Below are 16,216 nucleotides of genomic sequence, written 5' to 3'. Positions count from 1 at the left end.
AGTATCTGTAAACCCACGGTCACAGCAGTATTATTCACAACAGCTAAGACACGGAAGCAGCCCAAGTGTCCATCCACAGACGAATGCTTATCAGCAGAATGTAGTACAAACACACGCAACGGAATGATCAGTCTTAAAAAGACACGTGCTAGAACGTGATGAACCCCGAAAATGACATACCGAGTGAAATAAGCCAGTCACAAAATGATGAATCCTGTAGGATTCTAGATTCTATGATGAGGAATCTAGTAGTAAAAAATCAGAGACAGAAAGTAGAATCGTGCTTGCCAGGGACCTGGGTGGGGGAGTAGACAGTTATTGTGTAATGGGTAGAATTTCAGTTTTGCAAGATGAAAAGAGTTCAGGAGACAGATGGCGGGGACGGTTGCGCAACATCAGGTATGTGCTTAGCACCACAGAACTGTAAAAATTGGGTAAGATGGTAAATTTTATGTTATATGTATTTGACACTTTAAACAACTGAGGGGCGCCTGGGTGGCTCAGCAGGTAAGTGTATGCCTTCGGCTCAGGTCATGATCCCAGGGTCTTGGGATCAAGCTCCAAGTCTGAGTCTCTGCTCAGCTGGCAGTCTGCTTCTCCCTCTCTTCCTGCCTGCTGCTCTCCCTGCTTGTGCCCTCTCTGTCAAATAAGTAAATAAGATCTTAAAAAATAATAGTAATAATTGGGGGAAAAAACCCTCAAAATAGAAAAAAAGAAAAGACTTAAATGTGAAAGCTAAAACCATAAAACTTCTAAAAACATTATTTTTGTAACCTTGAGTTAAAGATCTCCTATACAGAATAAAAGAAAAATACTTGTAAAATATGTATGGATTAGACTTGTATCCAGAATATATGAAGAGCTCTTCCTGAAGAAGACAATCCGATAAAATTGCGAGTAAAAGATTTAAACAGAGACGTCAGCCAAAGGTGATACAGGAACGGCTGGTTAGTACATGAAAAGACATTCGGTATTGTTAGTCACTGTGGAAGTGCCAATTAAAAATAAAAGTAGATACCACATAACCACGAGAATGCCTAAAATGACAGACTGAGAATATTAAATGTAGGTGAGGATGTGAGGCAAGATAAACATCATTTTCAAAAATATGAACAAAAGTTTTGTCATTAGCAGAGAGATAAAAATGGCATCAATTCTAACGGTCAAAATAGGTTAAAGAAATGAGTCAATGGCTATGTTTTTCCTAGTTGAATTACCTTAAAAAACCTTTACTTTGGGGCGCCTGGGTGGATCAGTCAGTTAAGCTCAGGTCGGCTCAGGTCATGATCTCAGGGTCCTGGGACTGCGCCCTGCATTGGGCTCTTTGCTCAGCGGGGGGCCTGCTTCTCCCTCCCCTCTGCCTGCTGCTCTGTCTACTTGTGCTCTCCGTCCCTCTAATAAATAAAATCTTGAAAAAAAACCTGCTATTTTTATTAGGAAAGTATACATATTCTTCATAGATAAAACAGAAAATAGAGAGAACATGTTTTAAAATAAAAATTTGTTTTTTTAATAGAATTTTATAATCCCCCCTTGTTTCAGTTAAGTCTTTGTGAGGTTTTGTTTTTGCAGCTTTTATTGGTCATCAAGTATTTTCCACATCATTTTAAATGGCTGCATAGTACTTCAAATATGGCATTACCAGTTTATATAAGGATTCCCTATGAACAATTTTCATGTGTTTTCAAAAGGCTGGAGTGGACATTCCTACAGCTAAAACTTTATGTGCATCCATGATTATCTTTTTGCAAAGAAGTTTCTAGAACTGTTGGGTTAAAGGGTGTAAGATTTCTGTTTTAATCTGCTGAACTGCTCTCTATTGTCTAAGATTTAATTATTTTAAATTTAAAAATTTAATTTTATCAAAGGGATATATAACAGTTTATAAATGGAACTATCAGACTTACAACCAAAACAGCATTCACCCCCACTCCTCAGGTGATAAGTACTTTAAAATCTCTCAGCATTTTCCTCATTTGTATTTCAAAATCATATGCTTATACTTATATCCTTAATTTAATTTTTTAAAAGATTTATTTATTTATTTGACAGACAGAGATCACAAGCAGGCAGAGAGGCAGGCAGAGAGAGAGGCAGAAGCAGGCTCCCTGCTGAGCAGAGAGCCTGATGTGGGGCTCATTCCCAGGACCCCGGGATCATGACCCGAGCCGAAGGCAGAGGCTTTAACCCATTGAGCTACCCAGGCGCCCCGTTAAATTTTTTTTTTTTTTAAAGATTTTATTTATTTATTTGACAGAGATAACAAGTAGGCAGAGAGGCAGGCGGGGGGGGGGGGGGGAAGCAGGCTCCTTGCTGAGCAGAGAGCCTGATGTGGGGCTCGATCCCAGGACCCCGGAATTGTGACTTGAGCTGAAGGCAGAGGCTTTAACCCACTGAGCCACCCAGGCGCCCCATTTTCTCTTTTTTAAAGTAAGCTTTACACCCATTGTGAGGCTCAAACTCAGGATCCTGAAAGAGACATGCTCTACTGACTCAGCCAGTCAGGGGCCCCTCAAAATGTTCTTTTCTTGTATTCTGCCTTTACCCTTGATAAATAGTTGGCTGAGGATAAAATCCTAGCTCGGAAATATTTTCTCCTCAGAATTTGTACTGTATTGTTTGTTTCACTGTCTCTTAGCTTATAGTACTGAGCTGAGAAAGGTTAATGTCATTCCAATTTCCAATTCCTCGTGACTTGTTTGGAAACTTTTAGCATGTTCTCTTCAACCAATGATTTCCTCAGCATGGATTTTTTCTCCAACCCAACCATGCTTGTTACTTCATTGGCCCTTTCCGTCTACAGTCTCATATCTTTTAGTTCTGAGAATTCTTTCCATATTGTTTAATATAATGTCTTCTTCTTCATTTTACTTTAATATGTAAGAGTTGGTCTTCTAATTTTAAAATTTTACTTTGATGATTTCCTCATCATTATCTTCCAGCCCCTCTACAGAATTTTTATTTCTATCTTATTTTTAATTTCTAAGATATCCTTCTTTTGTTTATATTTCTTTTTTAAAAAGATTTATTTATTTCGAGAGAAAAAAGTGTGAGCCAGCGGGAGGAGGGCAGAGGGAGGGAGAATCGTGAATCAGGCTCCCGGCTGGCCGCAGAGCGCGCGACAGGGCTCAATCCCAGGACGGAGATCATGGCCTGAGCCTAAATCAGATCAGATGCCTAACCCACGGAGCCACCGAGGCGACCCAGAACAAGGTGATAATTTTAAAAGAGACATAGACAGGGTGCCTGGGTGGCTCAGTCGGTTAAGGCAGACCCCTGATGTCCTCAGCTCAGGTCGTGATCTCAGGGTCATGAGATAAAGCTCTTCCTGAGACAGAGCCCTCAGCCGGGAGCCCCCCCCCTCACTTGTGCTCACTCTCTGTCTAAATAAATACACACATACATAAATAAAATCTTTCACAAAAAGAGTATCACTTTGTTCTTATTTCTTTCATGTAATATTTTATTTCTCGGAAGACGATCTAGCTTTCAAATTCCTTCATCTCTCTTTGCTGTCGCACGATCTTAGAAACTCACGTTGTGGTATTCCTTCAAATATTTACGTTCTCTGGTACCAATTCATACCCAAGAGTAAGACACTAAGGAGCTATCTGGAAGCTCTATGTGAACAGGCCTTGTCGTCTGATGAGCTCCTTTATGAAGTGCCTATGGGAGGACCCGGGAGTGTCATTTGGTGGATTTTCTCTTTTTCACGGTAGGACGCAGAGAACAAGGAAAAGCTGTAAGTCTCCGCGCAGGATGTCATCACTCATGTGTTCCCTGCTTTTGCAAGGCTGCCACTCTCGCCCTCTCCTGTGTCTACGGCCTTCCTGGTTCAATTTCTCCAGGGAATGATCGTCCTGTCTCCTGGCGGGCGGGTCAGCACACTCACCTCGTCAGCACTGAGTGCTACCATGAGAAAGAAAACAAACTTTGTCAACATGGTAGACAAAACCGGGCACACTATTTTAAAACTGCCTGTTGGGTGCCTGGGTGGCTCAGTAGGTTAAGTGTTTACCTTCACTTCAGGCCATGATCCCAGGGTTCTGGGATTGAGCATGTCAGGCTCTCTGCTCAGCGGGGAGCCTGCTTCTCTCTCTCCCTCTGCCTGCTGCTCTGCCTGTTTGTGATCTCTCTCTGCCAGATAAATGGATAAAACCGTAAAAAAAAAAAAAAAAAAGTGATTTGTTTACTATTGAGGATGCACATTTCTCCATGTATTTATTTGCATTTTGGACAACTTTTTAAGAAATAACCCATTTTTTCCTTTGTATTGTTTTAAATGCTTCTGTCTGAGCAGAATACATATTAGATCCATTCATATCGTTGCCTAGAACTAGCCACAGGGCCTCACTCAACACTGGGGGGCTGGCAGGTGCCATCGCACCATGGGCCGGACAGGCAAAGAACCAATGTTCTTGCAAGACCCGAAAGAGCCGGCAAGCAGCAACTTACACCTCATGCTTACATCCATCTGAGGAACAGGAAAGTCACTAGGTCTGTTGCTGCTGAAGCCCATACTTTCCAGCTCAAACTTCCAGCTGTGTCTACACCACTGTATTTCAGCAAAGCTCCAAAACTACGTTCTATTGGATTTTGGGAAGTTTGCCTAATTACCACCATTGAAGATTCATTACTGTCCATATGTTCCGTGACAATCTGATTGAAATAAACTGCATCAGCTAATAAAACCTGTAATTTTTTACGATACTTGGTGCTCATACAATTTAAAAGAAAAAGCAGATTTCAGAGCTAATTAACACCAAGCCAGCATGGGTGCTTTGTGCCGAGTAAGAGCTGTTTCATGGAGAGGAGGGGTTACAGACTACTTGGTGTCACCGAGGAGACCAAGGCATGTACTCATCAGGCACTAACTGGACTTGGAAAAATTTCCCACTTCATTTTGAAAAGGTTCCCACCACACAGCCTGAAGCATCACACAATAAAACCACTCTCACACATAGCCCTGGCATCTTCTGATGCCATTTTCCCTGCTCAACACAGCCTTCTACAATTTTCATTTTCATGCTGAACACGGATGGAGGGTCTGGAAAGAAGCTGGGGTTGATCTGCAAACAGCAGGACTCCGACACTGTACGTGGACTCACAGGCAACCTCGAGCACGGTGTGGACCATGCGGACTCGTCCTGCCTGACCCATGGTTGTCAGGAGCGTCACCAGTGGGACACGATTTCTAGTGAGACTAACCTATGTAGTCTGTCCTGAACATTCAGCTCTGACAAAAGAAAAAACTCCAAGACCAATCTAATCCATCTAAAATGTACTTTTACTAATATTACTGATGCTTGTACAAAAGGCAATAAACAAGTAACCTTCTCCCACCGCAACAAAGGAACAGAAGAGGATCAAAAGCCTGCCAGACGAAAAGGGACAAGCCCAGCAGGGCAAGCCCCGCTCTCTTCAGCACAGTCCCCAGTCTCCGGGCACGCCGGCTTACTCTGGGGGCGGGCATAAAGGTGAGCATTCGCATCTGCTCTCTTCCTCTTGTATCTGGCTTCGAACAATTCTGACAAGTGGCCATTCAGATCTGCCAAATGACAACTGATAAACTCCTACCAATAAATTCCTCCAGAATTTCTAAATTCTAGAATTTCTAAATTCCTCTAGTTTTGTTGCCAAAACTGCAATGTGATCTTCAACACAGGCATTCCTCAAAGCAAAGAGCACCCGGACATGGTGGGTATGACACCAGCAAATACTGAACTCTTCCAGTCAGTGCACTGACCGAGCGCCTGACCTGTTCTGAGTACCGCAGGAGGTATAACAGAAATGCAGTATTAAGATTACAAACTAGGTGTGCATATGAGTTTCCCCTAAAAAAACCAAAAACCAAAAAACCCACGTGGATTTAACTAAACAGCGAGAACACAAAAATGCTAATATGAATGGTGGAGAAGTAAGTTCAGGGCCGTCAGAATGGAAAGAAGATTGCAGGAGAGCAAGAGATTATAAAAACAGCCAAACTCAAGAGGCCCAAACCTGGGGGAATTGTGAGGAGCGAGAAGGCGCACCTGACAGGGTAAGGAAAGATACAGAGATCATTCCAGAAGGCAAACATGCATCAGCTGGTATTTTCCCATTTGAGGCTTAACACTCACAGAACACCTGGAGATTGGCACCGGAGCCTCCATCTTACAGGTCAAAGCAGTGAGGATCAAAAAGATAAAAGTCTGGTCTGAGAGGGAGAAGGAACTCCCTCTGGCCCCTTGACCCAAAAGCTGGCTGGAGATTAGGAGTTTGTGTGGCCCCGCCCAGACCAAAGCCCGGTCACAGAGAAGGAGCAAGTACACAGGAAGCATCCAGCACCCGCCGGCTCGTGCAGACTGTGAAGAGCTCGGAAACAGCACTAGGAGCAGTCCTGGCTGAATGTCATGCTCCTGACGCCAGCAAAAATGTATCGCGTTACCTTACCTAGAACCGTGCCCATTACTATGCTGGGCACTCACGTGCGCTCTTGCTTCATCTTCCCCAAAGCCCTAGGACAGTGAAATTATTGTCTGGATTTTATGGATGAAGAGACGGGCCCAGAGAGGGTAAGTGGCTTGCCCCAGACCAGGCTGCTAAGGGAAGTCCGACTCAAACCTGACTGCAAGGGCTTCACTCCTTAGGACGCCTATCCCTTCTGAAGCTCCACCGCCTTTCCAAAGAATCACCCATGAGGGTGTCCAGGGGCTTCCCAAGGAAGGTGCTTCCCATGGAAGGCAATGGGCGCAGTGGTTTTGGTGTACTTCTCGAAAACCCCTGAGCACCGTCACAGCTTTCTGGAGTACGGGGGTCAAGTGGACACACTCTGTGTCATGTGATTTTGAAAAGTCAACCTCCTACGCCATTTTATTATTTAAAAAATAAATATTTATTTGGGAGTGAGAGACAGAGAGCACGAGTGGTGGGGGGCGGCAGGACGGAGGGCCAACAGACTCCCCGCCGAGCGCTGAGCCCAACGTGAGGCTCGATCCCAAGGTCCTGAGATCACGACTTGGTTGGAAGGCAGGCGCTTAATGGACTGTGCCACCCAGCTGCCCCCTACAGACATTTCAGACTCTGCTTTGAGAAGGTGGGCTTAAGAGAGAACAATTAAACCATGAGTAAGTCAGAAAAACTAAATATGAGGTTGCTCAAGCAATTCCAGGTTTCTACAAGTAGAGGTAACCGAAGTCCATTGTCTTACAGGGAAGGAAAAAATTTACAAAGTTGACAGAACTCTTTACCCCCAAGATGGCAAAAAAAGAAAAAAGATCAGGCAATCAGTAATGACAGAAGTCTACACACCAACAAAGAAAAAGGCAGGCCCCGGTCACCTTCAGTGTTTAGGGGGTGGGGGAAATCCCATCCGCCATGTCCACTTCTGCTGATGACAGAAAATGTGAGAACAAAGGAGCCAGAAGAGCAGAAAGTCTGATTTCTGATGAGAGGTCATTCCAAGGGCTGAGGAGAGATTGTCTGATCATTGTACAATTTGGTTTTCATTTCTCTTCCTCGTCATGTCCATATGTGTATTTGGTGCCCTTGAGACACAACAGTAAATGAAAAGGCCAGCATCTTAGGAAAATGAGCTCCAGTTCCTTTCTGGGTCAGAAGTGATGGTCACAGAAAGAGCTTGGCTTTTTTTCCCCAAAAAGCCTGACCTTATACTTTCTCTTGTCCATGTCCATCTGTTATACCCTGCCCACCAATGCAGACTTCTTGTAGTTGATGTCTGCTGGCATTTTACCATTGAAGAATGTTCTGGCTCCTGAAAACTAGGGAGGGGACACTGTGCACTCGTTGCATGCAGAAGTCGTTCCAACAGTGCAAGAGCCAAACAGCACCCAGCTACCGGGATATGAACTCAGAGGAGGCTCCAAGCTCCTTCAGGGGCTACAAGGGCTTTGTAAAGTGTGGGCCACAACGGTAGTAATAAAGCAGCAGTGTTCCCAATGGTCTTTCTCCCTCCTGGTGCCCCCTTTTAAACTTTTATGCTATTTTATTTATTCATCCCTGTTAGTTGTCTTAAATCCTTGGACAAGGTACGATATAAATAAAATCAAAATGAAAGTTTAATAAAAGTAAACACTAGAATTCCACAGCCAAGCAACACATTGCTGTGTGTCCCGTATTTTCCTTATCTATTGTTTACCTCTAAACTCACAGCAAATAAAAAAGCTTTCAATTGAATGCTCTTTAACAAACCAAAAAAAAAAACAACAACAAAAAAACCCCCAGAACTAGAGCATTAAAATCTCAAGAAGCAATTGTTTAAAATGCCCAAAGCAGAAAAGTAATAACTAGCTTATGGTTCATTAAAGAAAACACATTTTAAAATTTAACCTCGGGGTATCTGGGTGGTTCAGTGGGTTAAAGCCTCTGCCTTCAGCTCAGGTCCTTGGGCTTGAGCTCTGCATCGGGCTCTCTGCTCAGCTGGGAGCCTGCTTCCCTTCCTCTCTCTCTGCCTGCCTCTCTGCCTACTTGTGATCTCTGTCAAATAAATAAATAAAATCTTTAAAAAAAATTTAATAAAAAAAACTAAAATTTAACCTCATGATGTTTGCTAATCGTGTTATAGGATGACATTTGGGACTAACTGGGTATCCTAAGAACTCTGTCCCCACCCAGAAGCAAGACCACCAGAAGCCTCTCCAGATCCTGCCGGGGTCCACTGACCCCAGCGCTGTCTTGTCCCTCTGCTCTGATCAGGGAGGCCCTCTCCTCCCTGCCTGGCCCTTGAGGAGCTGACAGCTCACAAGAGTTCCGTCTTCGGGTCCCACTCGGCCTTTACCCCAGACACTCACCGTCTTTGGGGACTATCCCTTCCCGCCTACCCTGAGAAGTCAGCTCGGCCTTCTGGGAGCTCCTCCCCCGAGCCCTCCAGGTGGAAAACTCCTGACTTGGCAGGAAGCAGAGTTCAAAGAGATAACTGCCTTTTGAAGATAAGAAACTCAGTATTTTGAACAGAAAGAGAAAAGAAACTTTCAGGAATTCATAACATGATCCTTAGCATAGATTTTGGCGCTATTTTTTTAAAATTAATATTTAACAGTCGGATAGCAAATTTAGCCCCGATCAGGTTTAACCGAAGTTTTCTATGTACATGTATGTCTTTTAAAATAAGCAAAACCTCATGCTTTGTCAGAATTCAAGAAATAACAATAAACACTAAACGAACATCTACTTGTACAAGGCAGTGTGCACAGACCCGTGTCACAGGGCAACACTCCAACACACAGCGTTCTGGCTCCCAGTAAGTTAGCACCTAATCCATTACTGTCCGTTCCCTCCATTTCAATGTCAAAGAAAACGGGAAGCCGAAAGGCAGAAAGCGTAGACGACTGGCCCAGAGGCAGGAACCCGAGCCTCCCCACCCCCAAAGTAAAGACTGCGACCCAGGACACTCTGGCAAAGCTGCACAGTGCGGCCTCCCAGTCTCTCAGTAACTCGGAAGGACTGCAGCACGGAAGTGGAGACCTGCAGAGGTTCAATGACCTGTCGCCCGGGGGCAGCGTGGCCTGTGACTCCTGCTCCTACTGACCTTGCTCCTCAGCCTCTTGCTTAGGGGACACCTTAGGAAGTGGATCACCTGCCTAAGTTCAGTTTTTGGATAACCAAGACTTAGCACTACCTGCTGAATGCACACATTTTAAGCAGAGTCACTGTTAGAAATACCGAACTCTGAGCAAAATGTAGTTGATGGGAAACTCACCGAAGCAATGACCTTCTCAGAGCCATCTTGGTATCTTTTCTAAAGACTAGTAAGTTCCCCGCCCATCACAAGGACAGGTCAGCAACGGATGAATAGACCCACAGCACCTGGCTACTTTAGGAACCCGCGTATGCACCTGGCTTGGCTGACACGCCCACGCTCCAACTTCTACAGACCTCGAAGCCATCCTGGTTGCTGGGTTGCCTGATGTCCCCCTAGGTCTATCCAGACAGTGGCTAGCAGACCTTCCTCCACTGCTCTCGCCCATTCCATCTGCAACCCGAACTTGAACGTTTAGTCCCACCCTGTGACTGTAACCTCCAGCCAGAGAAATCCAGACAACCTAAAACTGCAAAATTGTGCACCAACACACCCTAAACCAGGGAAGGAATGAAAATGCAGGGACTCTGGGGAAACTTTCCTGGTGGGTGACAATTTTGGAATTCTCGTTTCAAGGCCGGTATGGAAGGATGAAAAACCCAGAATACTGACCTCCCCATATGGACTGCAAGAAAAAACCTTTTCACATTAAGCTTATCTTTTACCTAACCGTGTTTTTATTTTATTTTTTAAAAGATCTTATTTATTTATTTAGAGAGCGAATGAGAGAGAGCGCCTGAGAGGAGTGAGGGTCAGACAGAGAAGCAGACTCCCTGCTGAGCAAGGAGCCTGATGTGGGACTCGATCCTGGGACTCCACGATTATGACCTAAGCTGAATGCAGTCACTTAACCAACCAACCGAGCCACCCAGGGCCCTTCGCTGTTCTTTTTAAAAGTGTTTAAAACTTGAAGAGACTGGCCCCTCTGGTCCCTGATTGGGACCAAAGATCTTAAAATGGGTTATAAACACTGCTCAGTGTCCTGCAAGAAAACGAAAAGTTTCTTTTAATGGTAAAATACAACATTGATAAGGTGGGAATTTGAGTAGATTAGGAATGAATTCCGTTTAGAAGGTGTCAATTAAAATGTCTATAAAATGTATAAAGACCAAGAAAAATTCACGGATTGATTGGTCAGGAATCCTTTATCCAAATAAATTTTGGAAAATCATCTCAGAAATCTCGGAATAGTTAGATTTTAGGCCCCTGATGACGCATTTGACGACACTAAACCAGAGATGTCAATCTGGTTTTAATGTGCCCGGTTAATGATAAATTACTCCCTCCGCTCAGTGCGACAATAGTTCTACTCTGTAAACAGGAAATCCAGAACAGTGGAGAAAGGGAATCATTAAAGATCACATAAGTCTCATTTAGAGAGAGGCATCTAGTCCTAACTGCCTGCTTCACTTGCCGAAATACAGTATGAGGGGATATTTTGAGGTTTAAAACCTTGGAAAAGAGATTTGCAAGGGGATTTTTCACATTTCTGTATTACTCCAATGATAACTGTAAAGTAGGCTTGTAATTAAAAAAAATTTTTTTATTAGAACTTCTCGTTTTCCATCAGGTTCCTTCATTTGAGATTTCTATGGAAAAGTATCTGAACGTTTTCTTTTTTACTTTTTTAGATTTTATTTGTTTATTTGAGAGAGAGAGAGAGCTCAAGTAGGCAGAGAGGCAGCCAGAGAGAGAGAGGGGTAAAGTATGCTCCTCCCTGAGCAGAGAGCCCGATGTGGGGCTCAATCCCAGGACCTGAGATCATGACCTGAACCGGAATTAGATGCCCAACCCACTGAGCCCTCCAGGTGCCCCAGTCTCTGAACTCCCTGAACAAAGATCTGAAGGTACTCTGAAATACTGGTGGGAAAGGGATCCTGCCTCCCACAGGTAAACAAACGGCATCAAGCTATAGAAGGAATAGAACTGACAGGAAATTTATCAACAGGTGTAAGAGTTAACATTACAGACGTCTACTCCTCCTCTAACCCTCCAACTAAATCATGCTATTTCAACCTCAGGTTGATTTCTGGTCCCCCAACCCCACAAAATCCTAGTCAATATCAAGTCCAGAGACCGCCTTGAGAACTTCTCTTCCAGCAGAATCTTGAGAGAGAAAATCTGCACACCCTGACATTTCACACAGAGTTTGTTGGCAAAGGGAACGCAAAGTGACTTCAGTGAGAGAACGTGTTTCATGGGGATATCACCCATAGCCATAAATGGGAGAAGTGCCATAACTCATTGGGAAAAGTGATCTTTTTAAAAAGAAATATTTATTTGGCTCCCACTCATCAGTCCAGTAACAGTAAGTCTTAAGGTTCCAGGAGTTTCAAGGTACACCTTTGACTACCGTTTACCGAGGACTCTGGCCAAACCTATTATTCTAGATCTTTTTGACCATATGCATCTGCCTAAGACTCAGTAAGCCTGGTAAATGGGCAAACTGCCGCTCAATTACTGATAATTCAGACTATAAATGAGTGGTAAGAAAGGCTGGTTTCGGGGCGCCTGCGTGGTGATCCCAGGGACCTACGATCCAGCCCAGGTGGCTGGATCTGCTCCTCCCTCTGCCCGTCCCCCTCCATTTGTACTCTCTCTCAAATAAATAAAATCTTTAGGACATTTATTTACTTATTTATTCATTTAAGAGACAGAGAGAGGGAGAGAGCATGAGCAGGACCCTGGGATCATGAACTGAGCTGAAGGCAGACGCTTGACCGACTGAGCCACTCAGGTGCCCCATAAATAAATCTTTAAAAAATCTTTTTTAAAAAAGAAAGGCTGGTTTCAGAAAAGCTAGTTTCATTTACTGCTTTGCTTCTAAGAACTGGAGAAAAGTTAGTAACTAGTCAAACAGCTTCATTCAAAGGGAAAGGAACCGAAGGCCAAAGAAATGGTTTACCCAAAGCCTTACTGTTCATTAGTTACAAGAACCTCCAGCTGCCCACACGACTGGCAGTCGCCCCAGATATGTCACTGGACGTTTTCCTAATACGAGGGGGCTAACGCAACTGAGGGATTTATATACGGGTGCCCCGCGACAGACCAGAACTGGCAGCTCTGTAGGCTGGCTGGCAATGACACTGAGTGTAGAAGTCAAGAGCTGAGGCTCCAGTCAGACTTCTCAGGGCGGAATTCAGGTTCCTGCACTTTCTGTGTGTGTTGCTCTGGTCAAGCGACTTCACCTCTCTCCACCTCAGTCTTCGCAGGTATAAATCACGGATTATTGCAATGCTTACCTTAGGGGCTGGGGTGAGAATTAAACGAGGTAATGTAACAGGAAGTGCTGGCTCAGCCTGGTGGCCCTGCCCAAAGCAGCACTCAAAAAATGTTAGTTCTCACGGACATCGTGCACACCAACACTACGGACAGCACATACTTGGCCGGCTTTGCCTAAAATAGTCCAACTTGGCTAATTGTTGGTCACTGGGAAAACTGAGAGATGGTTATGAAAGGTTCTCTAGCAGGGCTGAGAAGACCCAACCCAGCAGCTTGCAGATTAACGATCCACCTCAGGACCTGACCTTGGAAGCCTCCCTGCCCTTCACGCTGATGTCCGCGGGACCAGCCAACGAAACGGACTGGGCCCTACTGCATGCCAGACACAGCGTGAGACTTTATCTTTCACTGGGTAAGGAGACAGGGTGCAAACCCTCTAGTGTGGAGAGGGGCGCGCATGCTGAGGCCGTCCTTGGGGTACCGCGGCTTCCTGGTCTCTACAGCGGCTTCCTCACCTGCGGCCTCCGAAGAGAGGCTGTAGGTACGGGACGCTCTTTCCTGAATTTCTGGACAGCCGCTCAGGGAAGAGGAGGGCACAAGACACGTGCCTCTGGGCCTGGATTCATTTCAAATGCGGGACGTCCCCATGAATACTCGGGAACCCCACAGACGCCGCGGGAAGGTTCCCTCGTGGCCTTGACCTTGGTGCCAGAGACTCAGTTTCCCATTCTGCCGGCCAGGGGTGATGACACAGCCCTTCGGCCGAGGCAAGTTTGCGAGCTGGGCGCGGCACGGGGTCCGGGAAGACGGGGAACCCCACTCCAGGAGCCTCTACCTCGGGAACCCCTTCCCTCCTGTGGGTACTGGAGCCTCTGGCCTTGCCAGGACGCGGCTCCTTGGCCGCCGGGAGCAGGGGCAGAGGCCGGCCGGGACACCCCCGGTGCAGGGGTCGAGGCGGTAGGGACCGCCCGGTCGGCGGGCGGTCGCGCATGTCGGGCGGGGTCACGCGGCCTCCCCGCCGGGTCCCGGCCGCCCGTGGCGGGGACGGAGCGGTGGCCGCCAGCCCGGCCCTCCCGAACCACGGGGCACGGCCTCCGCCCAGAGGGCGTCCCACCGAAAGCCTCACCTCCCTGCGCACGTTCAGCAACGAGTAATAGTCTTCATTGTCCAGCTCCTCCTCGCTCAAGGCCGTCGCCATCTTCGCAACCTTTCACCCCGCCAAACCGGCAAGGCCGTGCCCAAGAGGGACCGGCGAGCCGCGACCCCGACGGCACGGGCCCGCCTGGCTGCGCCACAGCGGCCCCTGGCGGACCGGAGGGGCGCGCCGCCGCCCGCGCACCGCAGCAGCGCGCCTGCGCCCTGCGCCCCCGCGCGGTCGAGGGCGGGACGCGGCGGCCGGGGTTCGCCACGTGCTGCTCGCGGACCTAAATTTCAGCCGGCCTCCCTGAGGTTCACCTGGGACCCGGCAGGGTGGCTGGGGGTGGTCCCCTCTGTCCCCTGAGACATCTCCCTTGTCCCCCACGCCGGATCCCAGTGCGGGATCATTCTGTCCCAAACAGCCCCGCCCGGGCTCCCCCCGCGGAGTCCACCCGGGCCGGAGGCTCCTCGAGGCCCCACTGGCTGACTTCTCTTTGCACAGGAAACCTCCAGAATGGGGTTTATTCCTGCCTCCATTGTTCTTCGTCTTTTTCCTGGCCATCCAGAACCCTGCCCAGAGGACGAGCCTCCTCAATGTTGGGTTTTTAATTTTTTTATTTAAAATTTTTTTAATTGCCCTATATTTAGGAGCATCTGGCCATTTTTTCTGCTGCTTAACTGACCAGGCAATAACCATTGGGTTCCTTTTTTTTTTTTTTTTTTTTTTAAAGATTTTATTTATTTAGTTGACAGAGAGAGATCACAAGTAGGCGGAGAGACAGGCAGAGAGAGAGGAGGAAGCAGGCTCCCCGCTGAGCAGAGAGCCCAATGCGGGGCTCGATCCCAGGACCCTGAGATCATGACCCCAGCCGAAGGCAGCGGCTTAACCCACTGAGCCACCAGGCACCCCCATACCATTGGGTTCCTAATAGAATTGTCTCTGGCAGGCATCTATACCTCCAGTCCCTATCCCAGAGCCCTCCTCTTGTAAATTTCTACCTTCTGATTTAGCGGTGGAGTCTAATTGATTTCAACCTGGTGCCTGCTGTTTGGTGCATTATTAAAGATGTCTGGTTACAACCACCTAAATAATTTAAATGTCTTCGAAATGATGCCGTTATCAAGAGGAGGTGGACAGCAGAGCTTCCCTGCTCTTGCCCCCTGTTTGGTTCATGCTGACCTGTACCAATCCTTCATTATTTCTCAGGAACCGTTCGTTGAGCTTTGACTAACGATCAGTTTAGAACCATCCCTGTTGCCCTTCCTAAGCAGGTCTCCTGGGAAGCCCCAAACACCTGTCTGTGGGTTTGAGAAGCTGATTTCTTTCTCTTCCTCATTTTTGGCCAGATGTTCACCATCTGGGCCTGTGTATGGTCCCTTCCAAGTTGCTCAGCCCTCTTAGGATCTTTTGGCGTGAGACAAGTAGGTGTGCTGAGACAGGTTATTCAGGAGTGTTGAGTCAGTCCGGAGCCGACCTCGGCCCAGGTTGTGGAGGAAGAGCTATTTCTCCGGCTGGGTGAGACTTTTCCACAACAGCTTTCACAGACGCTCCCATGCCATCCGCAATTGCAGCAGTTTTTTATGGTCTTTCCTTTTTTCTCCTTTGCAGAGCGGTGATTAGGGCTAAGCTGCTTGCTGACATTTGCTGGTCTTTAAGAGAATTTCTTACAGAGAAGCTGGGGGAGAAAACTCCGACGTTGAGACATTCCTTTTTTCCTTCGGTTTGTAGACATTAATTGGGCCATAATGCTCAGTTGGGTAGAGAAGTTCCTTGCCTTCTTCCCTCTGCCTTGGAAAACACTGTAGGAATTCTATAAACGGAACCCAACATATGTTTCCGAGGGCCCAGGTCTGTGTTTCTATGATGGAGAATGACCTGGTTTTTATCGCCACTCAAACGAAATAAATAGTGACTCAGGGATGCTCTGTATTTGTCCCCTTCCGGGCGCACGAGACTTTGTATTACGGTTACTTGGAAAGCAAATGTGACAAATGGAAAATAAGCTTAGATACACCACAGGCCTGAGAGGGAATTTATTTTGGAGGTTGGCTGTTTTGTTTCTCCCTCCAAAAGCCTTCATCTCTGATGGGCGAGATAATAGAAAGCAGGAGAGGCACAAATTGATAAGTTACCACACCCATGCAGCCACCACTCATGCCTGGGCAGCTGCCGAAACTCAGCCACTTTAACTCACTGCCTTGCATTTTTGTTTTCTCTTTATTGGGTAAAGCCACAAAGCAATTTGTAACTTAGCTGCAAAGCCAAGCCTGATACACTTA

General features: G+C 46.6%; 1 protein-coding gene across 2 annotated transcripts in view; it reads right to left on the bottom strand.

Annotated features, from left to right (window-relative positions):
- The window catches only part of DNAJC11 (DnaJ heat shock protein family (Hsp40) member C11), a 67,379-nt gene extending 53,331 nt beyond the window's left edge, over nt 1-14,048 (bottom strand). The window contains exon 1 of one of the 2 annotated variants that reach the window (XM_032302066.1): nt 13,926-14,048. In XM_032302066.1, the coding sequence (XP_032157957.1) occupies nt 13,926-13,997 (72 nt within the window). In that variant the 5' untranslated portion in view covers nt 13,998-14,048. Of the gene's footprint in view, nt 1-13,314; nt 13,780-13,925 lie in introns of those variants that run through there. The other variant, XM_032302067.1, reaches the window with a different exon arrangement.
- Nucleotides 14,049-16,216: the final 2,168 nt, after the last annotated feature.

This window comes from Mustela erminea, chromosome 10 (assembly GCF_009829155.1).
Source record: "Mustela erminea isolate mMusErm1 chromosome 10, mMusErm1.Pri, whole genome shotgun sequence".
NCBI classification, from domain to species: domain Eukaryota; kingdom Metazoa; phylum Chordata; class Mammalia; order Carnivora; family Mustelidae; genus Mustela; species Mustela erminea.
Note: the sequence above shows the minus strand (reverse complement) of the source record. Positions and strands in the feature narration are given on the sequence as shown.